This window comes from Podarcis bocagei (assembly GCF_964188305.1).
Source record: "Podarcis bocagei genome assembly, chromosome: 15".
Classification (NCBI taxonomy): domain Eukaryota; kingdom Metazoa; phylum Chordata; class Lepidosauria; order Squamata; family Lacertidae; genus Podarcis; species Podarcis bocagei.
In genome coordinates this window covers 11,622,450-11,646,266 of record NC_138141.1, presented here as the reverse complement: position 1 = coordinate 11,646,266, position 23,817 = coordinate 11,622,450, and the positions used below count along the sequence as shown (strand labels likewise).

Here is a 23,817-nt window from a genome sequence, read left to right as displayed (position 1 = left end):
TGTGACGGTCTGGCCTGGCAGGGAGTCCATTGTGACCCATAAGGCAGTTTTTTGCTCAGCCATGCCCGCTTGTCAATATGGTGACATCACCTACACCCCCTGTCAATCATCTGTGGTCAATTGCATTGTTTCTGCGTTGCTGCAGCAATGTCCGGTGTTGATTGCCCTTTCTGCTGCAAAAGAATGAGCCTTACATTCTCAGCCGTGTGAGGTAGATTAGGCTGAGAGAGACTGGTTTATTTTTGGTATCTTCCAGTGAGGTTTGTAATTGAACAGGGATTTGGAGCAGAGTTTCCCATGTCCAAATCCCAGCATTTTGTCTGCTACATTACCTCTGCATGTTGTAGAAGGCCAATTGTGTTAGTAGGTTTATATAAACAAAGGCTAGGCTCCAAATAACCATGGAACTAGTTCTGTGTATCCAGTGGGCTTTAGACTTGGGCTTTCTTGAATAGAAGACGCTCTAAATGCTGCATATCAAGCGTTTTGAAACTGAATGGAGTGTCGAAAGCTTCAGTGAGGGTGGTTTTGTGAGCTGTATGGGGACCAGCTTTTCACTGCACTAATGCAAGTACTGGTATGAGCAGTCTTAATGTGTGACATTGTATTTCAGCCCCTATTTATAAACACTTTGAGCTAATGGATGTTACCTCTTGTGCAGTGTGGTTTAATCTTTGTCCTGTCCTTGCATACTGGATTTTATTGACAAAGTTAATTGGTTGCTTTGACTTCTACCTGTTATTCTTCTCGTCAAACCATACTATACAGATGGAGGCCTGGAAGAGATGGTGGAAGAGCTCAATAGTGGGAAAGTGATGTATGCTTTCTGCAGAGTGAAAGATCCGAACTCCGGCTTGCCTAAATATGTGCTCATCAATTGGGTATGTAGAATATGGTTCTGTTTGGCTATGGAAGTTAGGGGATGTAGCCTTCGTTATGAAAAAGATGAAGCCCTTTCACAGTAAAGCACCAGTGTTGGAAAATCCAACACCTATATCCCAGCTGTATCACACGTACCAATGCGGCTGTTCAGGTGCAACCCTACTCCAGGGTCTTTCCTCCTTTCCCTCATGCACAGAGATCAGCACCGATCCTAGTTTGTGATAGTTGTTTGCAGATTGTCCAAACAGACTCTATTTGTGTGTGTGTGTGCCTGCCAGCAAATGAATGTTTGGTCCTCCTTTGCAGGCAAGTGTGCTTGTTTGTGTGAAACATTGTTCTATGGCTTGCCACAAATAGGGAACTGGAAATGGCTAATCTCTATGTGCAAGGAGAGGAGAGAGTCCCCAGCATTTGCCTTGATGATGATAAGGCCACCAACACTGGGGCTGCAATCCTGTGCAAAGTTATCTGTGATGTTAGTCCTATTTTAACTTAACTTTCTTAACAAAGATGTATAAAATCAAATGTTTTAATCGCAGTCACTATATATATATAGAGAGAGAGAATTTAAAATATAAGCATTCATTTTATATTGCCAAGTGGGGCCTTGCAAAGCTGCTGCAAATTCTCTGCACAAATGTTAAGGAAACTTCAGTGAAAGAGCAAACAGCTGACTAGAAGGAAAACAAGATAGCAGAAAGTGGGGCAAAAGTTGTAGGAAGTATGATCAGCCTTATGGAAACCGCCAGCCACTACCACTAAGACTTCTCTGGAAAAAACACATTAATATGAAATGTGTAGATGATGTCATAAACTAGGTTTTTCCCCCCAGTTTACTTATTTCGATAATTGGAAGTTTAGGTTAACATTTAGAATGGCAGAAATTATTAACTAAAACTATTCCATTAACGTTTTAATCTGAGAATTTAGTGATATTTAGAATTCAGGCTTTGCAAACTTTCCACCTTTTTTGCCTCCTAGTTCAGACTGCCATGCATCCTTTTCACCCCATTCTTCCTGGTCTACAGTTGAGGAGCTGGATCTTGTAATGATAAATGGCTCTCTTAGAATAGTTAACATAAACAGTTTGTAGAGAAGTGCCATTGGAGTCCAGTCCCTTCAGTAATTCTATTTTGGTCAAACTTCAATGTCTATACTAGGACAACGGCTTATTAGGCCAGCCAAAAGGTCGCAAAAGAGTTTTCAAACTTCCAAGTTCATGGTTTCCCAAGCTTCTCAGTTCATGGACCCCTTGATCAGTTTATAAAGTTATCATCAACCCCAAACCAAATTCTTAGGAGTGTAGATGAAATGATGCCAAGAAATATCAATCTATAATCAACATTTATTAACTATAAATCACCATAGCTAAGAGTCATAACTTGAAAAAAATAAAGTACAACTAAAATAAAAAAGTAAAAGTGCACCTGTATACATTTTTTTCAGTAAAGCAGCATGCTCTGAGAAAACTGTTGTATTACAGAATCATTAAGTAGAGGTTCCTCATTGGCAAGAGGGGAGCTCTTTGTACAGGAGCATATTCTTTATTTCTGAGGCTCGCGTTTCTCATTAATTTTTTTGCACTGTATCTTGCAAACTTCCTTTCTACCCCAGGCCCTTTTTGACCCTATGGTCTTTATTCGCAGTCCCATAGACTCCAGGGTGTCAATCTCAACTGCAGTACTTGGGGAAACAAAGTGCTAGATGATAAACCAAGCAGGATGGAGGTGAAAAAAACCATGCCTGCTGTTGAAGTCATGGCATTTGCATCCGGTCATGGACTCGAGATGGAATGCCACAAGAGGCACAAGAGTCATGGAAAGGAGGCTCTGTTAGTTGATATTCTGGTTTCGGTTTACACCAAGACCTGCGGAGAAGAAGGAACATAAAATGATTTATCAGCAACTCCCCCCACCCAAAAAAGCTCTCTGGAAATATAAAATCCAGCTGTTACCCAGGTCTGTCTCCATGTGTGTTCAAAGTGTTTCTTTCCTCCTCCCATCTTCAGTTGCCAGTTGGCAACTCTGTTGGAGTAAAGTAAATAACCCTTGATATGTGGTGTGTCCCCCGCTCCCCACTTAAGCTCCTCATGTTTTCTTTTCATAGTTTGGTGAAGGCGTTAATGATGTGAGAAAGGGAGCCTGCGCCAACCATGTCAGCTCTGTAGCAAACTTCCTAAAGGTATTTAATCTTCCGTTTTATTTTCCATCCTCGTCTTTCCTTTCAGCTGAATGCCCTCCCATATAAATGGCTCTGTGGTCAAATGGTATCAGGAGTTTGGGGTGTGTCGACCTCTGTGCTCCCCGAGTGGTAGGAGGTTTTGTGGGGTGACCTTCTATGAGTCGCTTTTGAGGTGGGGGAGAACACTGCAGACTTAATGCTGCTCTGTAATTCCCAGTTAGAAATCGAGCAGTAGGGAATAGGCAGCTACCAGACAGACGGTGCTAGTCTTGAAACCTAATTGGTCCCCAGCAACAAAACTAGATGGAACTTTAATCTGACCTGGCAGCACTGCTCTTTCAACTTGAAATGGCCACTAACCATTCAGAAGCCATTCAGTAAGCAGTGAGCAATATCAAGCCATACCACAGTGAACATCCTTCCTGCAGGACAGCAATCCTCCATATATTTCCCCGTTATCACATCCACGCAGCTTGGGCTCCTTGAACTTTTCTTCTATTCATCTGTTTTTATTTCCTGACCCACATACAAAGCACTTGGGGTAGGGCAGGATTTATCCTTACGGATTTTTCTCCTTGCAGAAGGAGTGGATTAGACTAATGGTTTCAGTAATTTATATGTCTGAGCCCAGTTGCGCCCCTAACTCCCATTGTCTTATGCTCTGGTAACCTCTAGGTTAGATTACAGCGGTTTGTTATACATGGGGCTGGCTCCAAAGATTGTTCAGAAACTTCAGCCGGTGCAGAATTCGGTGGCCAGGTGGGGCAAGGTGGTTTGAGCGTTTGACACCAATCCTGGCCTGTCTGCACTGGCTTCCAAATAGTTTCCAGGCCCAATTTGAAGTGCTGGTTTCGAGCTATAAAACCTTAAACAGCTCAGGACCACAATACCTCCAAATACGTATGTGCACGAGATTGACATTTGTTGGAAATAGGTTCAAATGCAGTGAGGTTCTCAGACCATTACATACAGGCAACTTGCAATTTGCATTGGCTGGTGTCAGGGAAATGACATCAGAGACACGGGAGAAGGAGAGGGTGGCGAGGTTGGCAAGTGGAGTACTTGGTGGCGTGGGAAGGAGAGCCCTGGTCGGAAAACATGTGGGTGCCCGCAGAGGCAGTTGGCGACAAGCATATGGTGGAAGTGTTCCACCGACGGTTCCCAGATAAGCCCCAGCCCTTAGAGCGATTCTGGGAGGAACAATTCGGTACCACCGAGGAGGAAGAGAGTTTCAAAGGGTTTTCAGAATCCGAAGAAGAATCGGATTGGGAGGGTCATTCCTTGGGTGGGAACCTTAGCAGGTGGGAAGAGGTTTTCGCACCCACAGATGAGGAGGACAGCTCATTCCGGGGTTTTCTTGGCTCACCGACCAGAGCAGAGGCTACAATAGAGCCCAAAGTAGGAGGGGGAGTGAAGGGGGCCCTGGGAGGGAGGTGGATGTCAGGGAACTGACATCAGAGACACGGGAGAAGGAGAGGGTCTCTGATTCTGCAGGAGAAGGTCCCAGCGCTAGGGGGAGACTCAGCTGGGAAGAAGGGGAAGAGAATGAGTGTAACACCAGGGATCCAGGAGAGCAACGGGACAGGGAGGTGCAGGGGCTCCAGGACTCTTCGTTGGAAGTTAGTGAGGAGAGCCCAAGCACCCCGCTGCCCATGCCCACCCTGCGCAGGAGACTCCCGCGCAGTGAGAGGCGGAGACGCTTAGGCGTCAAACAACTCTTATGTTGGCAGCGCTTTAAGAAACGCCCACAGACAGATTCTACGAGTGACTAAGGGCAGCCACGCTGAGATGGGCTGTGCAGTCCGGAGGGTTTAACCAGGCAATCCGATGCTCAAACGGAGCAGGATTACGCACGAGTAACTCCCAACCACTACAGCTGGCTTCGCGGTTTTTCCTGCATCGTGATTTTTGCCAGTTCCTGTTCTTGTGATTCACTTACCCCTGCAGGAGGCAGGGGTGAGCTGAGCTGGCAGAGTTAACAGGGGTTACGAGAGTCGAGAGAAACATTGGCTGGCTTTGTGTTTTTTCAGGCATTGTGATTTTTGCACAGCACACACATAAATTGCCATGTCAAAAATTATGAAACAGTTATCACGATACGGACTTCAAATGGTTTTGGACGATATAGCAATATATCACCCAGCCCTACTTTCATCACCCAGCAGCTCACCTAAAGCACAACTGGAACCTTCTGATTTCTCATCCCCAGTCTCTGCACAGTGCAGTCCTAGGGGATAAGGATGGCTGAGACTACGAAATTTGCAGCTGAGTTAATGCTTATTGCCAGAAGTCAGGAATGCAAGATGAGATTAAAGTAGCGGAAAAGCTACAAAAACTTGGAGCTTATGGGGAAGGAAATACCACCTCAGAGCATTCAGATACATTTTGGAGGGGGAGGGAGCATGGAAACGACCCTAGTGAAATTGTTTTTATACAAGCCACCTTGGGGGGGTCCTTTTGTGTTGAACGTTCTGGCAGAAAAGAGAGAGAGGGGTTCCAGATTGCCCTTCACTAGAGCAAGATTTAGTCTTGTACTGACGGATGATGTTCTCCTGCCCTCTAGCTCTCCCTTCTCTGCATCTCATTTCAGGGTGCTCATGTGACAATAAATGCTCGGGCCGACGAGGATGTGGAGCCAGATGCCATCACAGAGAAAGTGGCCAAGGCTTCGGGAGCAAACTACAACTTTCATAAAGAAGGCAGCAAGTTCCAGGAGGCAGGTCCTCAGACTCCAGTGGTGAGTTGCTCTGAGCATTGGTTGTGGCATACAGGAGGAGGAACATTGTGAATGGACTGGCTAGGCTGCTGAGAACTTTTTGTTGGCACCTGAGCTAAAATAAATACCCTACACCAAAGACTAATAGTTTGTACGGCATGTGTTGCTTCACAGAAGCAGCTTGTCTTGGAGCTTCAACTTAGGATCTCGTGTTGTGAAGAGACAAGGGATTAGATTTCGTTTGTTTAAAAAAAATAATCGGGGAATCTGGGGGTTCACAGTGCCTCTTGGAGGCCCACCTCTTCCGTTCCAAGTTCCAAGGAAGGTGTCCCAGGGAGAGCAGGTGTAGGGAAGAGCTCTTTGCAAGGATGGAGTCTTCAAAAACAATGCTTTAATTTTTTTTAAATTGGTTTCAGTAACCATGCAAAAACAACAAACTGAAAGTGAAGAATAGCCATTCCACCATAAAGCCAGTATAAAGAAATCCCCAAGGTAGCATTTGTTGCAGGAGGTTTAAATGAGGCAACAGATTTATTCACGTAAGTGACAAAAAAAGAACCATATGGTATCCAATAGAGACCCCTCACAGTGCTATTTCCCAGCCTCTTGATAACTCCATGTAAAGCCAGCTCCTGTTTTCCACTTAGCTGCTGCATGGTTGGAAATCTCAACTGATTAAAAAAAAAGCCACCAGGATTCATGCTTTCAAAAGGTATCTGTGCTAGAGGAGGGGAGGCTGCCCTCGCCCTGCTGGATCGAGAGGGCAGAGTGGTTTGAAAGATTGGATCTAGTTTGGTGTGTATGAATCGTATGTGTGTATGTTTGTGAGTTTAGGTTGAATGAGGGGTCTGGATGGGGTATACATGAACGAGGAGGTTAAGGGGTGATATGATAGCCATGTTCAAATATATAAAAGGATGTCACATAGAGGAGGGAGAAAGGTTGTTTTCTGCTGCTCCAGAGAAGTGGACACGGAGCAATGGATCCAAACTACAAGAAAGAAGATTCCACCTAAACATTAGGAAGAACTTCCTGACAGTAAGAGCTGTTCGACAGTGGAATTTGCTGCCAAGGAGTGTGTTGGAGTCTCCTTCTTTGGAGGTCTTTAAGCAGAGGCTTGACAACCATATGTCAGGAGTGCTCTGATGGTGTTTCCTGCTTGGCAGGGGGTTGGACTCGATGGCCCTTGTGGTCTCTTCCAACTCTATGATTCTATGATTCTATGACTTGAAGGAATACCTCCTCCCACATCAACCTGCCCTAGGTGTTAAGATCAGCAGGGAGGCCCTGTTGTTAGGGCCATTGCCCTCTGTGGTTTGAGGGGCAGTGATACACAGGAGGTCTTTTTGTGTGGAATGCCTTTGCCTCTGATGTGTGCTCTCCGCCATTGTTTGGGTTTTCGCCATTGGTCAGGGTGCACTTCTTTACCCAGGCCTTTTGGCGATGTGTCCAACCTCCTGCGATGCTGCTGCTGTTTTGTCATTGGTGGTTTTGTGTTTTCACAGGTGGGTTTGCATTTCACAGGTGGGTTTGCATTTCATTTAAAAACGTTCCTTTTTAACCAGGCCTTTGGTTGATTTGATTGACATCCTATGCCCTTTTAAGATGTGTTTTTTTGCGGGGTGGGGTGGGGTGGGGGTATTGGGTTGTTTTTTATTATTATGTATTTTGTGGTTTTATATTCTGATTTTATTCTGTGAACCATCCTGAGACTTGTGGGTATAAGGCATAGCTGTCAACTTTTCCCTTTTCTTGCGAGGAATCCTATTCGGAATAAGGGAATTTCCCTTAAAAAAAGGGAAACGTTGACAGCTATGGATAAGGTGGTATAGAAATTCAGTTGTTAATAATAATAATAATAATAATAATAATCATAATAATAATAATAATTCAAACTGAATTTGTTTTAACTGTGACATTTTTGCAACCCACTCTTTGGTCAGAGCAGGCTATTCATACAAGTAATAAAAAATATAATAAATGTGTGTGAGGGGGGTTGTTTTAAGTAAAGTATCACCTTAATTTAAGAACACCCTCTATGCTCTCTCATTTTCTTAAGAATTTTTTAAGAATCTTAAAAAAAGAAATTGTGCAAGATAGAATGTGTGTTTGTAGGATGGTGTTAGTCGCACTTCCTACCCACATGCAACCGCTGACAACCACAAAGGAGACGATGCCTTCAGTGGGGGGTGGGGACTCACCATTCCTGGTTTTAAGAGAAACAGGTAGTTTTCAGAGCTCCTGAGAAATATAGACTGACATGACAAACTCTACAAGAATACGTTGGGATCTGATGGGTAGCATAACCTTATTTACTGTATAGAATTGGTTGTGAAAATCACCTCTGTCAGAGATTATGTTTTCATAAAAATCCAAGGCTGTTACTTCAGACAGGTGGAATAAGGGCTCCTGTCCTCTTCTGAAGATGCAGGTGAATGTGCTATTGAGAATAGGTGTAGAAAGATGCAGAAGAACACAGGATGCCTCTGGACCAGTATCTTCGGTCTTATTCAACATCTTTATCAACGACTTGGATGATGGACTCAAGGGCATCCTGATCAAATTTGCAGATGACACCAAATTGGGAGGGGTGGCTAACACCCCAGAGGACAGGATCACACTTCAAAACGACCTTGACAGATTAGAGAACTGGGCAAAAACAAACAAGATGAATTTTAACAGGGAGAAATGTAAAGTATTGCACCTGGGCAAAAAAAATGAGAGGCACAAATACAAGATGGGTGACACCTGGCTTGAGAGCAGTACATGTGAAAAGGATCTAGGAGTCTTGGTTGACCACAAACTTGACATGAGCCAACAGTGTGACGCGGCAGCTAAAAAAGCCAATGCAATTCTGGGCTGCATCAGTAGGAGTATAGCATCTAGATCAAGGGAAGTAATAGTGCCACTGTATTCTGCTCTGGTCAGACCTCACCTGGAGTTCTGTGTCCAGTTCTGGGCACCACAGTTCAAGAAGGACACTGACAAACTGGAACGTGTCCAGAGGAGGGCAACCAAAATGGTCAAAGGCCTGGAAACGATGTCTTATGAGGAACGGCTAAGGGAGCTGGGCATGTTTAGCCTGGAGAAGAGGAGGTTAAGGGGTGATATGATAGCCATGTTCAAATATATAAAAGGATGTCACATAGAGGAGGGAGAAAGGTTGTTTTCTGCTGCTCCAGAGAAGCGGACACGGAGCAATGGATCCAAACTACAAGAAAGAAGATTCCCCCTAAACATTAGGAAGAACTTCCTGACAGTAAGAGCTGTTTGACAGTGGAATTTGCTGCCAAGGAGTGTGTTGGAGTCTCCTTCTTTGGAGGTCTTTAAGCAGAGGCTTGACAACCATATGTCAGGAGTGCTCTGATGGTGTTTCCTGCTTGGCAGGGGGTTGGACTCGATGGCCCTTGTGGTCTCTTCCAACTCTATGATTCTTCAGTTCAGATACTCCTGTTATCTCAAAGGTACCACTTGTGCAACCTACCCGTTTGCTGCAGCACAATCTGACTTTTCTCACTGAATTATCAAACTGAATACAGTTGTACCTCGGGTTAAGTATTTAATTCATTCCAGAGGTCCATTCTTAACCTGAAACTGTTCTTAACCTGAAGCACCACTTTAGCTAACGGGGCTTCCTGCTGCTGCCGTGCCGCCGGAGCCCAATTTCTGTTCTCATCCTGAAGCAAAGTTCTTAACCCAAGGTAATATTTCTGGGTTAGTGGAGTCTGTAACCTGAAGCGTATGTAACCTGAAGTGTATGTAACCCGAGGTACCACTGTAAATAATAGTGCAAACAGTTAATATTGCAGTAACACATTAGTTCATTATTGGTATATTTTTGTTACAAATCTGTAGGAAGTGGACTTAGAAAAGACACAAAAGAGGGCACATGGGAAGCCCCTGGAATTCAGTGTAACAAATTATATACTTAACCCGAGGTACCACTGCATTAGTATTCTTAAACTGGAAATCTGCCTCTCTCTCCCACTGACATGCTTATAGATAGCTGCTGGCAAGTCTTACCGTATTTTTTGCACTCACTTTTTTCCTCCTAAAAAGTAAGGGAAAATGTCTGTGCGTGTTATGGAGGCAATGCCTACGGGTGGCATGCCTACGGATTTTCCTCCTCTAAAAACTACGTGCGTGTTATGGTCGGGTGCGTGTTATAGAGCGAAAAATACGGTAATTGATTAGTCATAAAATCCTCTCTGCGGGGCGGGAAACAGTGTGCCACCTAAAGATCTTTCCTTCCACCTTTTTTTGGGGGGGGGAGGCAGGCGTAAGTGCCCCATAATTCTTGCATTCTGGTCCTTTGTTGGAAAAATTCATGAGGGAGCTTTAAAATGTCAAAATGCATGCATTCCTGAAAGGACTGTCCTTGCATTTCATTGACTAGGATTACCCTATATATCGACATCACTCACTAGATGTTGGGAGCATTTAGCTATGCAGAAATTAAGACATCAGGTTTAGGAAGCGCTTGGTCAATAGTAAATTGCCTTTTCTTCTCTGTTAGGTTTCTATTTGTAATATTTTTTGGAAGTTTTTACGTTTTAAAATTAATTGCCTGTTTTAATCAACTTCTCACATGCTCTCAGATTAATTTATTTAATATCTGGACGAGTTATTTTTGAGGTTGTGTTAATGGGAGTTAAATTTGGCCTTCCAACAAACTGTTTTGGAAGATGAAAATGATTGTAGGCGGAAGAATGTGGAAATTAAGTAGAAATTTGCAAAAGGGAAATGGACGTTTCCAAATTTCAGAACCTGCATCCTAGAGAGAGAGAGAGAGAGAGAGAGAGAGAGAGAGAGAGAGAGAGATTATCCTTTTGCTTTGTGACTTCTGAATGGATCTGGATAATGCTGCTGATCCTGTTTGGAGTTCACAACTGCCATTGCTCCACATGTGTGCTCTGAATTGGCCGCTGATATGACTGATTGCATTTTTTAAAACCTTATTTGTACTGGAAGATTTGCAGAAAGCAAAGATAAATTTTCTTGATCATTGATCAGTGAAGCACTTCCCGCTGCAAATATTTCCTTCCTCCTTTTCTTGCTCTTTTGAAGTTCCGTTGCCTCTTCCCCTTGAAAAATCTTATCTCTGTTCTTTTTCCTCTTTAGCAGCCACATTTTCACATCCCAGCAGACCACTAACCATCGTTTACTGTGAATGAGCATTGTGCTAATGCATACTCTTGAATTGTACTTGTTTGCAATCTCTAACCAGTCAGATGGGTGGCGTATAAATAATATTATTATTACTACTATTACTATTACTTTTACTATGTAGATGGGCAGACTGGCTAGTAAAATTACTTGGCCCTGTAATTCTTGCACTTTGCTGCATAGCTGAGCTCACAGATGTGAGTTAAAATGTGGCTTAATGCATTCTTACTACCTCCTTCCCCAAGACCTTTGCAGCCAGGGAATAGTCTCAATTTGAATGTCCTCTGTAATGGTTTGAGTAGAATATACGAAGTATTTTGTTAACACTTCCCAAATTCAGTATAATGTGGCTCTAAGAAGTGTAGACTTAGCAGCTTCCATGCATTTTATTTAACAACTAATAGCAACTAAGGATGTTTTTTAAACTCTGTGATCCTCTTACACAACAGGGCTCGGTCTACCAGAAAACTAATGCCATGTCTGAGATCAAAAGAGTCAGCAAAGATAGCTTCTGGGCCAAAGCAGAGGTATGTACTTAATTCGAACAACTTCCGTGTGCCTGTTTTTGCTGGGGTGGTCTTGCAGTTCCCTCATGTTTTCATTGCATGCTTTATCTCATTCCTTGCAAAGCAAAAGCAATTAGTTTCAAACCAGTGGAGCAGAGTCTGTGTTTGTAACTAAGCTGTATCAGAGAGGCTGTAAAGCGTTTTGGTTACATTTTCATTTATATTGGTGCTTCCTGCCCAAGGTATTTCCTGGCATCCGCAGAAAGGGTGTTGTGCCAGCAGTCCCTTTGCACAGGCTTTCTGTTCACTTCCAGGCACAATTCAAGCAGCTGGGTATGACCCGTGGCGCCCTGAATGACTTAGACTCCATTAAAATCTCTGAGATCCACTCAAGTCACCCCTCTTAATGACAACAGCTCTTTGTCTGGTTCAGATCGAAAAGGTGAGAACAGCAGTCGTCTGTTCACTACTGACAGAACTCCCTTCTCAATGCAAATTCTCCCAAGCCCTGGACAATTTTCGGAACACCGATTTTCAGAGCAGTCTAGTCTACTGAGCCCAGTAGACGGCCTAGTTTTGGGAGCTAAGTTTTAACTTGGGCATGGAGAGAGAAATCAAAATGTTGTGCAGATAAATTATTTGAGTGGTGGGTGAGGATGGAGCATTGTTCTGTTTATATGTCCTGCACCTTCGGAATGTGATGGGCTATTTAAAAAATATAAATTATTTGTCCTACTGTGAAAGAGGCACGTTGAAGCACCTTTCAGGGGAGGGGCCTGGAAATAAATAAATTACCATTCATGGTGGAGTTCAGTATTGCGCTGACCTCATAGAGCTGTGCATGAGGTATTTGTAAAGTGTGTTAGAATAAGGAGTAGAAGGTGATAAGTCGACTTGTCGGCATTAAAAATGGAAAAGAACTAAGGTGCAGCCATTGAATACAACATAATTTTGAACCTCTAACTTGGCCACCATAGGCAAATTAGATGTTTCTATCAGGCAAGTGGCTAGGCTGCCAGAAGAGGTATGGAAAAGCCTTGCATTTTCTTCTGCAATCCACTGCATTTCTGTGCTGGGTAGTGAAGAAGGAAGGATTCATCCTTTTCATCTAGCAGGCTAACAGCGGAGACAGAAATCACCCCATCCTTTCTCCAGCAAAACACAGAGCGGGTGAAGCTCTGTCCTCCAAATCAAAACCAAGAGGGCTGCCATCAGCCTGTTCTGTTACTACGCTAGACACCCAGCAGGCGAACCTCTTGCACATCAGATATAGAAACATACTGGGCTTGTGCCAAAGAGACAGAACAGTCTGATCCTTTACCACTAGCCCACTGCTGCCAGTTAGTGTAGGCCAGGCTTTCCCAAACTTGGGTCTTTGTCAGTTTTTGGACTACAACTCCCATCATCCCTAGCTAGCAGGACCAGTGGTCAGGAATGATGGGAATTGTAGTCCAACGCCCACCCCCATGGAGACCCCAGTTTGGGAAACCCTGGTGTAGACAATACTGAGCTGGATGGACCAATGGTCTGACTTGGTATAAGGCAAATTTCCATGTTCCTGTACTGGACAAGCAGGATGCGACTTCACCTGATGCACAGCTGCCATAGAAACAGGGCAGGCTAGTGGAGGAGGGATAGGTAAAGGGTAAAGGGACTCCTGACCATTAAGTCCAGTCGTGGTCGACTTTGGGGTTGCGGCGCTCATCTTGCTTTATTGGCCGAGGGAGCCGGTGTACAGCTTCCGGGTCATGTGGCCAGCATGACTAAGCCGCTTTTGGCTAACCAGAGCAGCGCACAGAAACGCCGTTTACCTTCCCGCCGGAGTGGTACCTATTTATCTACTTGCACTTTGACGTGCTTTCGAAGTGCTAGGTTGGCAGGAGCAGGGACCGAGCAACAGGAGCTCACCCCGCCGCAGGGCTTCGAACCACCGACCTTCTGATCAGCAAGTCCTAGGCTCTGTGGTTTAACCCACAGCGCCACCCGCGTCCCTTTTCTTTGTTCCCATGCTGGATGCACAAAAAGGTGAAGCCCACTCCCACATAAACAGCACAGAAACTCAGTGGGCCGGTGGCAGAGGCCCAGATCCCTTCCTCCATTCCTCTTCCATTGTGCTTCTACATTAGACATGACAGAGGCAAAGCTAGTAATTTTGAGGGGCTGGGTGAATGTTTTAACATAGAGTGTGAGTAGACTAAGATTCACGTCTGGTGGAAGAGGGGGAAGTAACCTATTCTTCAAAGGTGGCTGCTTTTAATTAGGACTTGTTGTGTTCACCCTTTCAGAAAGATGAGGAGAACCGCCGACTAGAAGAGAAGAGGAAAGCAGAGGAGGAGCGTCAGCGTCTGGAGAAAGAGCGCCGAGAGCGGGAATTACAGGAAGCAACTTTGCGTGAGCGAAGATTTAAGGAGCGAGCCAGTGAGATAGATGCTCAGAAGTGAGTCTGTTTAATTTTAAGAAAAGCCACATTAATTGCTACCTCAGTTGAGCAAAGATATATTGGCACTCTAATTTCTGCGAAGAGAAAATTGCTGGGGTGAAGTACCACTTACGCCTCTGTGAATCCAGCCTGAGAATTTACGGCTTCAGTTTAATGATTTTTGTCTTGCAAGATTGGAGTCAACTGTATTCGGGTTATACGTGGCTTATCTTCTCTGGGGTGCTGACCTTGCTCATTCATATCATTGCTCCTTTTCCCTCAACCCACCCCAAACCACACAGGAAGCCCCAAATAATGAGGCAAGCAATGCAGTTTGTGAACCCAAGCAAACACACTGAGTTTTTTCATTTACTTGCCTAAGCGTGTTTCCTGTGAGTTCTGTTGTTACAGATCCGGAGGAAGTCGTCAGTGCAATGGCCTATGCCAGTCTTTCTGATGCACTGCTTTCCTGTGACCGTAAAAGTCCTCCCAGTGTTGTCCCGGGAGCTCAGAGCAGTGCTTTAGCATCTCAACAATGATGAGAATAGTTGGGCTGAGAGTGTGATCTTCCAAGGGCCACACAGTAAATTTCATAGTTGGGGAGGTGATTTGAACTTTCACAACACTCTGCAGAAATAATTTCTATTCTCTTTGGAATAGAAGTGAGTGTTAAATATTTAAAAGATATACAGTATAGCCATGGTTTTGTTTTGTTTTTAAATCAAATTTTCTCCAGTACAGATAAATTAAGATACAGTGGTACCTCGGGTTACAGGCGCTTCAGGTTACAGGCGCTTCAGGTTACAGACTCCGCTAACCCAGAAATAGTACCTTGGGTTAAGAACTTTGCTTCAGGATGAGAACAGAAATCGCGTGGCGGCAGTGGGGGGGGCATTAGTTAAAGTGGTACCTCAGGTTAAGAACATTTTCAAGTTAAGAATGGACCTCCAGAACGAGTTAAGTTCTTAACGCAAGGTACCACTGTACAGTGGTACCTCAGTTTTCGAGTGTCTTGGAAGCTTTTCGGTTTTCGAACGCCAAAAATCCAAAAGTAAATGCTTCTGTTTTTGAACGTGCCTCAGAAGTTGATTTATTTTTTTAAAAAAATTCTCCACTGAAATTGCAGGCCGCCCTTTGCGCCTCGGTTTTCAAATGTTTTGGAAGCCGAACAGTCTTCCGCAACGGATTACGTTCGAAAACCGAGGTACCACTGTACTTTAAAGAGGCAGCAGAATAGCATCTGCTATAACAGTAAGCAGCAAAAAAGAGAGAATCTCACACTCGTCAGAAAATGGAGCACTTACAGCACTCTCAGAAGAGTAGCCCCTTGAGGACACCCTGTGACAATCCCAGATGAAATAATGTCCCCCTCTCCTGCTCTGCCCTGCCGACACCAGAAGTTATTGTCTCTTGAGAGCAGGGCTTAGGTCAGATGGTATGTTGTTCCTGGCTTACGTCTCAGTGACGTGGCATCAAAGAGATTTGGGGTGGGGGATATGATGTTAAAAGTCCTGTGGTGTTCCTGTCACCAGACTTCAGTGAGCCCAGGGGAAATACCCCTGAAGTGCGCAGCCCAAATTATCCTGCCTCCGTAGAGACAGATCTTTAGGGGGACTTCCTTGTAGTTCTTTTCAAAAGTATTTCTGCTGCAAAGGTTGAGGAAACTGTTCTTCGGCATAATGCGCTAAAAATTGAATTTGAACTTGCTGATGGTTTTCCTGTTTCACTCTTTTAAGCTTAGCTTTGAGAAAGCAAAAAGTGTAAAATAAAAACAACATAGACCACAAAATACGTGTGCACTACATAAAAATAGCAGAATACATAAAAACTGAAGTATCTGGAAAAGGCAGAGTATAACTTGGTATAATATTCCATATAACCATAAAAATGTATTTTGGGGTTATAATCATAGGTTAGCATTGGAGTTAAGTGCAGAATGGGATATGGGATTATTACTGTGTGTGTTAACTTCAGCTAAATGTGCACAGCTGCAAGTGTAGGGTAATGTTTTATGGATGACATGGATCTATTATGAAAGAAAGAAGGAAAGAATTGCCATGACATTTGCAGTGTGTTGGATTTTATTCATAAACCATTTTAAATGCTAGTTTTCAGGATAGCATTCTCTTTTTACTGTATATATATATATATATATATATATGCTTTCGTAGATTTTCACGGGTACAGGAATGTAGGTTTTGGTGTCTTCGGGTGTCTTCCCGTGTAAGAGTTGGGGTGTCTAGGCGACGTTTCGACGAGGTCTCACTCGTCATCTTCAGGCTGGTGCTTTCGGCTTCTTGTTACTAGAACAGAGCAGGATCTCAGTGTTTGAGTTCCTATAAATACTGTTGAGGGGGTGTGGTGTATAGCCTCCAACGTTCTGGGCAGAGAGGAAGTTCCTAGGTTAATGTGCCTTTTCTTCTTTTGTTCATTAATTACTTGAGGGATATCTTGAGTGATTACTTGAGTGATATTCTGAGTACCACTTAGGAGGGTCATTAGGTGTGGATTAGTTGCTAAAGCTTTCGTGTCTTGACCTCTTGACCTTGTAAAGAGTTTTTCTGAGAAGATGGCTGTACTGCACTTAGTTGTGCTCTGGCTTGGCTTCGTGTATAGGGGCGAGCTGTGGTTTTGTGCCCTGTGCCAGCCAGATCTGTGTAGGGATAGCAGGGGGGTGCAGCATCCGGAGGTGCCACTATGGTTTGGCTACTGGATGGTGTCTGTAATTTATCTGTGGAGAGGGTCTGGGTTTGGGTCTGGTGTGGTTGATTGGAGATGGCGTTCTGTGTGCCTCTGGTTCTGGTGTCGGTTTTTGTGGGGAGGGCTAATTTCCAGATGTCTGGCAGGCGGGACGTGTCGTCACGCTTGTTCATGTTGTGAGGGTGTTTCTCTATCTCGATGGCTTCCATGATTATTCTCTTGTGGTGATGTTCCATGTTAAAGAGCAATTTGGAATCTGCAAAATTAATTTCGTGTCCTGTTTCTTTCATGTGTTGGTAAAGAGAGGAAGTTTTTTCTTCTTTTTTGACGGCATTCTTGTGTTCTGCGATACGTGCATTTATTCGTCTGTTTGTTTGTCCAATGTACGTGGCTGGGCAGACTTTGCAGGGTATTTCATAGACCCCTTGGTTTTCTAACTGGATTTTATCTTTTGGGTTTCTGAGGATATTGGCTATTTTTTGGTTGGTGCAAAAGGCTGTTTTGATATTGTGTTTATGGAGGATTTTGCTAATTTTATCTGTAGTGCCCTTGATATAAGGAAGGAGGGCCATGCCATTGTTTTCTTCTGTGTCTTGGTTTTTGGGGGGTGTTTCTTTTTGGATTAGCTTCGTAACCCTGTTTTGCTGGTATCCGTTGGCGATTAACACATTTGAGAGATTCTGTAACTCAGTTGTCAAGTGGTCTTTGTCAGCCAGGCGTTTGGTTCTGGAGATGAGAGTCTTGGCTACGGAGTTTATTTGTGCAGGGTGGTGGTGTGATTGTGCATGTAAGTAGCGGTTGGTGTGTGTTCTTTTCCGGTAGATAGTGTGTCCTAGGGAGCCATCAGGTTTTTTGTAGATTAGGACGTCAAGGAAGGGAAGTTGGTTGTTGGCTTCTATTTCCATAGTGAATTGTATTTTGGGGTGTAGGCTGTTGAGATGTGTGAGGAAGCTATCTAGTTTTTCCTTCCCGTGTGGCCAAATTACAAAGGTGTCGTCAACATATCTGAGCCAAAGTTTGGGTTTGTGTTCTGACTTGTCTAAAGCATTGGTTTCAAAGTGTTCCATGTACAGATTTGCGATGACCGGTGAGAGGGGTGATCCCATAGGTGCTCCTTCTATCTGTTTGTATCTTTGTCCATTGTGGATGAAGTACGTGTTGGTTAGGCAGTGGTTGGTCAGGTCCAGGATGTATTCGGGGGGATTGTATTTGTTTTGAATGGCTGTCAAGGCTTCATTAATGGGCACTTGTGTGAAGAGAGATACAACATCGAAGCTCACAAGTAGGTCATCGGGATGTAGGTTTTGCTTCTTTATTGTTTCTATGAACTGGAAGGAGTTTGTAACGTGTGAAGCGATAGATTCTGCATAGGGCTGAAGTTGCTTAGCGAGAAATTTAGATCCTGCTCTGTTCTAGTAACAAGAAGCCGAAAGCACCAGCCTGAAGATGACGAGTGAGACCTCGTCGAAACGTCGCCTAGACACCCCAACTCTTACACGGGAAGACACCCGAAGACACCAAAACCTACATATATATATATATATATATATATATATATATATATATATATATATATATATATATATATATGGGACGCGGGTGGCGCTGTGGGTAAAACCTCAGTGCCTAGGACTTGCTGATCATATGGTCGGCGGTTCAAATCCCCGCGGCGGGGTGAGCTCCCGTTGCTCGGTCCCAGCGCCTGCCAACCTAGCAGTTCGAAAGCACCCCTAAGTGCAAGTAGATAAATAGGTACCGCTTTATAGCGGGAAGGTAAATGGCGTTTCCGTGTGCTGCGCTGGTGCTGGCTTGCCAGAGCAGCTTCGTCACGCTGGCCACGTGACCCGGAAGTGTCTGCGGACAGCGCTGGCCCCCGGCCTCTTGAGCGAGATGAGCGCACAACCCTAGAGTCTGTCAGGACTGGCCCGTACGGGCAGGGGTACCTTTACCTTAGATAGATAGATAGATAGATAGATAGATAGATAGATAGATAGATAGTCTTGTCTTCTTGGAATTTGTATATTATGAAAATAAAAAGTCTGAAGCATCTTAGTTAAAAAAAGCAGCACTAGCAATTAAAAGCCTTCTTAAAGATCCAGTTCTGGATGGGAGGCTAGTTTTCCTTGGGAAGGAATTCTATAACCATGGTACTCTCTTACTGAAAAGTCTTTTGTGCCCACTCACTTCATTTCTGAATCAGAGTTGGAAGGGACCCCAAGTGTAATCTAGTCCAATACTCTGCTAATGCGGGAAATCTGGAATGTAGGAAGCTCCATTAACAGTGAGTCATATTTTTGGCCTGTCTAGTCCAGGGTTGTCTTTCTACCCCAGCAGCACCAGGAGGTGCTAACAGATTAAACCTGGGTCTTTCTACATGCAAAGCATTATATTACAGTGGTGCCCCGCAAGACGAATGCCTCGCAAGACGGAAAACCCGCTAGACGAAAGGGTTTTCCGTTTTGGAGGTGCTTCGCAAAACGAATTTCCTATGGGCTTGCTTTGCAAGACGAAAATGTCTTGCGAGTTCCTGCGGGGTTTTTTTCCTTTCCCCCTCCTTTTCCCTAAGCCGCTAAGCCGCTTATCAGCTGATCCCCTAAGCCGCTTATCAGCTGATCCCCTAAGCCGCTTAACAGCTGATCCGCCAAGCCGCTTAACAGCTGATCCACTAAGCCGCTAATGGGCTTGCTTCGCAAGACAGAAAAAACTGCAAGACGAAGAGACTCGCAGAATGGATTCTTTTCGTCTTGCAAGGCACCACTGTATATCTATACATTGCCTTTATTATATTCCTCCTTTTTTTCCCAAGGAGCTCACAGTAGTGTTCTTCTTTCTGCACCCCTCCATTTTACACTCACGGCAACTTATGAGGGGTAGGTTAGGCTCCAGGGCCACCCAGTGAATTTCACAGCTGAGTTGGAATTGAGTTGAATCCTTGTCTCCCAAGTCCTAGTCTGACGCTCTAAAAATCACACTCTCTACAGTCTTCGCTGCGCTCAGCTGCAGTGTGTCCTCATCTACTGTTACGGCACCTGTTACGGCTGGTCATCCAGCCTCTGTTTTAGAGTCCTCTGTTGAAGGAGAGTCTACCACCTTCAGACAACGCACACCATCAGGAAGTTTCTCCTGATGTTCCTTTGTAATCCCCTTGTAAGAAGGGAGCAATGAGTTGTGCACCAGTGTATACCAGTGGCGTAGCGTGGGGGGTGCCAGGGGTGCCGGCCGCACCGGGCGCAACATTTGGGGGGGCGCGTTTGGCCGGCCCTCCTCGAGGAAGCAGGAACCCCACTGTCCTCGGACCTCCTCCGAAGGCTGGCGGTGGGGCGGAGAGACCTCCTCCCGCCGCCAGCCTTCGGAAGGATGCTCCGAAGCCTGGCGGCGGGGCGGAGAGACCTTCTCCCCGCGCCAGCCTTCGGAAGGATGCTCCGAAGCCTGGCGGCGGGGCGGAGAGACCTTCTCCCCGCTCCGAAGCCTGGCGGTGGGGCGGAGAGACATTCTCCCCGCGCCAGCCTTTGGAAGGATGCTCCGAAGCCTGGCGGTGGGGCGGAGAGACCTTCTCCCCGCTCCGAAGCCTGGCGGTGGGGCGGAGAGACATTCTCCCCGCGCCAGCCTTTGGAAGGATGCTCCGAAGCCTGGCGGTGGGGCGGAGAGACCTTCTCCCCGCGCCAGCCTTCGGATGGCTGTCCTGAAGACTTGTGGTGGGAGCAGTGGCGTAGCGTGGGGGGTGCAGGGGGGCCTGCTGCACCTGGCGCAACATCTGGGGGGCGTGGAAGAGACTCGAGTGCCAAAATCCACGGGTTAGGGGGCGCAAATTACTTGCCTTGCCCCGGGTGCTGAGAACCCACGCTACGCCACTGGTGTATACATATGCAGAGATGAGGTAGTCCTCCAGTTACCTTGGCCCCAGTTCATTTAAGTCTTTAGAGCTTGACACTAGCTTCTGAAATGGGGCCTGGGGACAAAATTGGTTATGTTGGGTAATAGGAATGGGTGCAAACTCTTGGGTTTCTATCCCAGTTGAATGCCAGGTTGAGTCTGAATACAGAGGAGCAATTTTATGTTGAATATTTGAACCGTCATTGACATAACTTCGTTTAACTGTGGAGGTTTTTGTTTTTGTTTTAATTTGCAGGAAATTCCAGCAACAGCAGGAAACGGAGTCAGTCAATAAAGAAAAACAACAATGGGTAAGGTCTGAAATTGTCACTTTTCCTGTTGGTCTAAGTGTTCTTTTAAAAAGACTTATGAATACAGAGGAAGCTGTGTTGCCTGCAAAGATCACACAGAACAGCACCAAGTCCTGTCTTGATACTTGCAGGCAAGCACTGGGTTCTCTAAATGCTGCTTATGCTGTTCATCATTCACAGCTTAAATATCCATTTCATTTTTAAGTGTGATACGGAGAGCTGTATTCGGTGGTGTCTGTTGGTCATCATTTTCTTAGGCAGGCTGCATGACTGGGCAAAGCAGTTCAGAGCAAAGGCTGATCTTCATGTTCATCATATACCTAAGTCTCATTTCTCGTGAGTTGGTTCCATCTTCCAGAGTGCAGACGTATAGACTCAGAACTGCCTCTGCTTGACCTTACCATGAGTGTAAGGGAGTCATCTTATATTACAGAAGGAGCAGGAAGAAGACCTCAGCAAGATGCAGAAGGGTTTCCGAAGGAGGAGTGAGTCTGTGGAGAAAGCCCAGGTACATGGGAGAAAGATCCTTGACGGTCCTACTTCGTTCTTACACAGGCTTTGTAACTCCTTAGCATTCAGAGTGATCTGCATCTCCAATTTTTTTCTTTTTACATTGCTTCTCAATACTGGGTCAAAGCAGCAATACCAACTGCTTTGTTGAAAGGACTATAATCTATCTGTCCCAGTACACTCACTGTTTTCTACACTGCATGCTTCTGTCAAAATAAATAAATAAATAAATAAAATGCTTTATATATGGATCAGAAAGAACCTGCGTACCTTTGCGAAACCTCTTATTGGTTTGGAAAGCCTGATCATTCATAGAGAATCTTCCATTCTTTCTTATTTCTTGGTCTTCAGCACATCTTGAGGCAATGAGTTCCACAATCTGCCTATACTCAGGTGGTGGTGGTGGGATTTCTATGGAGGTGATAGCTTCCAGTGTATTTTCCTGACCACTTATGATTGTATATGCTTTGTATACAACCAATCACTACTTTTTCTTGATTCACTGCTGTGGCCTCAGCTCAGTTTTGCAATTGCTCTCCTGGAGAAGCAGGTAGTCTTTGAGTGCTCAAATCATGACACACATGTGCAATTTCCACCATACACTTCTTGGCTTTTGTGCCTTCCAAAAAAACTTGCATTTGAATTTTCGGCTGGTGTTGCAGAGAGCTGTTGGCCAGACCTTCACCAAGATTATGAAACCTTGGTTCTGTTCTTAAAAGTGACCACAACTATTGAGCAGAACTATTTCTCACCTCATGCATTACTTGTAGATAAACTTACCAAAGTTACCAGCTTCCAGAATTCTTGCCAGCCTGCTTTTACCCACAAGAGGGTCTCGCTAGCAGAGCTCTCGGTCCCTTCTCTGCAAGCCCATCTTGAACTTTTGCAAGGTTAGTTTCCACACTGAGTGTGCAGAAGGAAGAGAGTGCTTTGCTTTCTTCACGTCCAGTAGGAAATGTACCACCTCATCTTACAACTCACTGGCGGCCAGGCAAGTAGTGAAATACAAAACTGTGTATAACTGCTGGAATGGCTGCATAATATTTTATAAACCATAACCTCAAGTTTGGGGATATTCCACAAGAAGTTATAATGCAGTAGCTATGCACACACACACATGTGCTTTTGCGCATACGTGCTTTTGGATGCTCGTTAGCATGAAGGTCCAGAATCTATTATTAAAGCCGTCCTCCAGTCAAATGGCTCTTGCAAACTTGTCAGCTGAACTCCCTGTAAGCATTACTGCCTGCTCTGCTGTTCCATTAGAATGACATAGGCTGGGTCTTCTCCTCTGGTGGCGGTCTTGGATGATATCTCTTAGCTGGCTCCTCTCTCAGTCTCTTGGATCTCTTCTTCACCTTTTTGATACTCTGACTTTGACTCTCTTAAGACTTGCCCAGTTGCATGTGGGGCTCCTGATAACTTCCTGTTTCCTCTTTCCCTTTCAGAGGAGCATGGACTGTTTCTTGAGAAATCTCTTTTTAATGCAAGATGGCTGGTTTTCTCATGGGCACCTGTACTCCCTTTGAGCTTCTTGAACTGCATAAGTTATGCCTTCTTGCTAACACTCAGCAAATTTGTGAGGGTCTTTCTCTTTTTTGACAAGGTTGCTTCTGAATCTTCCTCATAGTGGAACTAATTCAAAATCCAGCTTGCTGCATTAAACAACTCCAAGTCAATCCTCAATAATGAGTATAGTTAAAGGATATACACATGGTGGTTGTATTTTGCATGAGAACCTCACATTTCTGAGCAGCCTTACTATCTGACCTTGAAATAGTGGAATATCTTTGCAGGGCCAGGATAAGTGTGTACCACTGTAAAAACAAAGCTAGAAGTGTGATGCATAGAAGTTTGCTTTTCATCAGGGTAACCGATTTAACCTGATAAAAATGTCCAGGGAATTTTAGCAAATCAACCTGTGGAAGTGTTTCCTCATTTTTTCCTATGACGTGCAGAGTCTTCTAGCCCTAAAAGAAACCATGAAGACTTTTCTAACGCATTTCTGTATCCCTGGATTTTGCCAGTGAATTGGTTAGTGATGATGAATGAGCAGTAATATATTGGCAGCCAACAACAGCACTTCCCTTTGCATGTTGAAGGCAGGTGGAAGCATTGATGCTATTTCTAAATCCGTGCCCACCCCCGCCCCCATTGCAATGTTTCCTTGGGATTCAGTAAATCTTTCTCTCTGCGCAGGAAGCAGCATCAATAATAGGACAAAGATCAGTGAATCCTCGTGACATCTTCAAACAAAAGGAGAGGTCCATGTCCACGGATGGTGCAGTCGTCAGTTCCCAGCCAGGTATCTGACAGAGCAATTCTATAATGTTATTACGCTGGGACTGGAGAATCATTGCAGATATACCAGCGGAATGGCCTTTGCAGCTGAAACATGCTTAGTCCCTTCAGCACATTGTGCGATATTTGTATCCCCCACCCTCACAGACAGTGAGCAGGAGCCCCTACATGAGTCAACAAGCCCCTTTTGCTCTCCCCTCTCACTGTTGGCTCTTGGGATGAGTTCAGTCCCCTGCTGCTTTGCATAGAAAG

The 23,817-nt window shown here is 44.8% G+C and overlaps 1 protein-coding gene and 1 long non-coding RNA gene across 5 annotated transcripts in view; one reads left to right on the top strand and one right to left on the bottom strand.

The window, feature by feature from the left end:
• The window catches only part of DBNL (drebrin like), a 47,605-nt gene that overhangs the window by 15,461 nt on the left and 8,327 nt on the right, over window positions 1–23,817 (top strand). For 2 of the 4 annotated variants that reach the window (XM_081171722.1, XM_081171720.1), the window contains exons 3-10: window positions 769–881; window positions 2,989–3,063; window positions 5,654–5,800; window positions 11,395–11,472; window positions 13,737–13,888; window positions 20,700–20,754; window positions 21,188–21,262; window positions 23,464–23,569. In XM_081171722.1, coding sequence (XP_081027848.1) covers window positions 769–881; window positions 2,989–3,063; window positions 5,654–5,800; window positions 11,395–11,472; window positions 13,737–13,888; window positions 20,700–20,754; window positions 21,188–21,262; window positions 23,464–23,569 — 801 coding nt within the window. The remainder of the gene's footprint in view (window positions 1–768; window positions 882–2,988; window positions 3,064–5,653; window positions 5,801–11,394; window positions 11,473–13,736; window positions 13,889–20,699; window positions 20,755–21,187; window positions 21,263–23,463; window positions 23,570–23,817) is intronic. The other 2 variants (XM_081171723.1, XM_081171721.1) reach the window with 1 other exon arrangement.
• LOC308574284 lies at window positions 3,070–10,565 on the bottom strand. Its single transcript, XR_014002439.1, has 3 exons — window positions 9,961–10,565; window positions 8,546–9,797; window positions 3,070–3,331 (listed from the first exon to the last, which is right to left on the bottom strand). It is a non-coding gene; the product is annotated as an uncharacterized lncRNA (long non-coding RNA).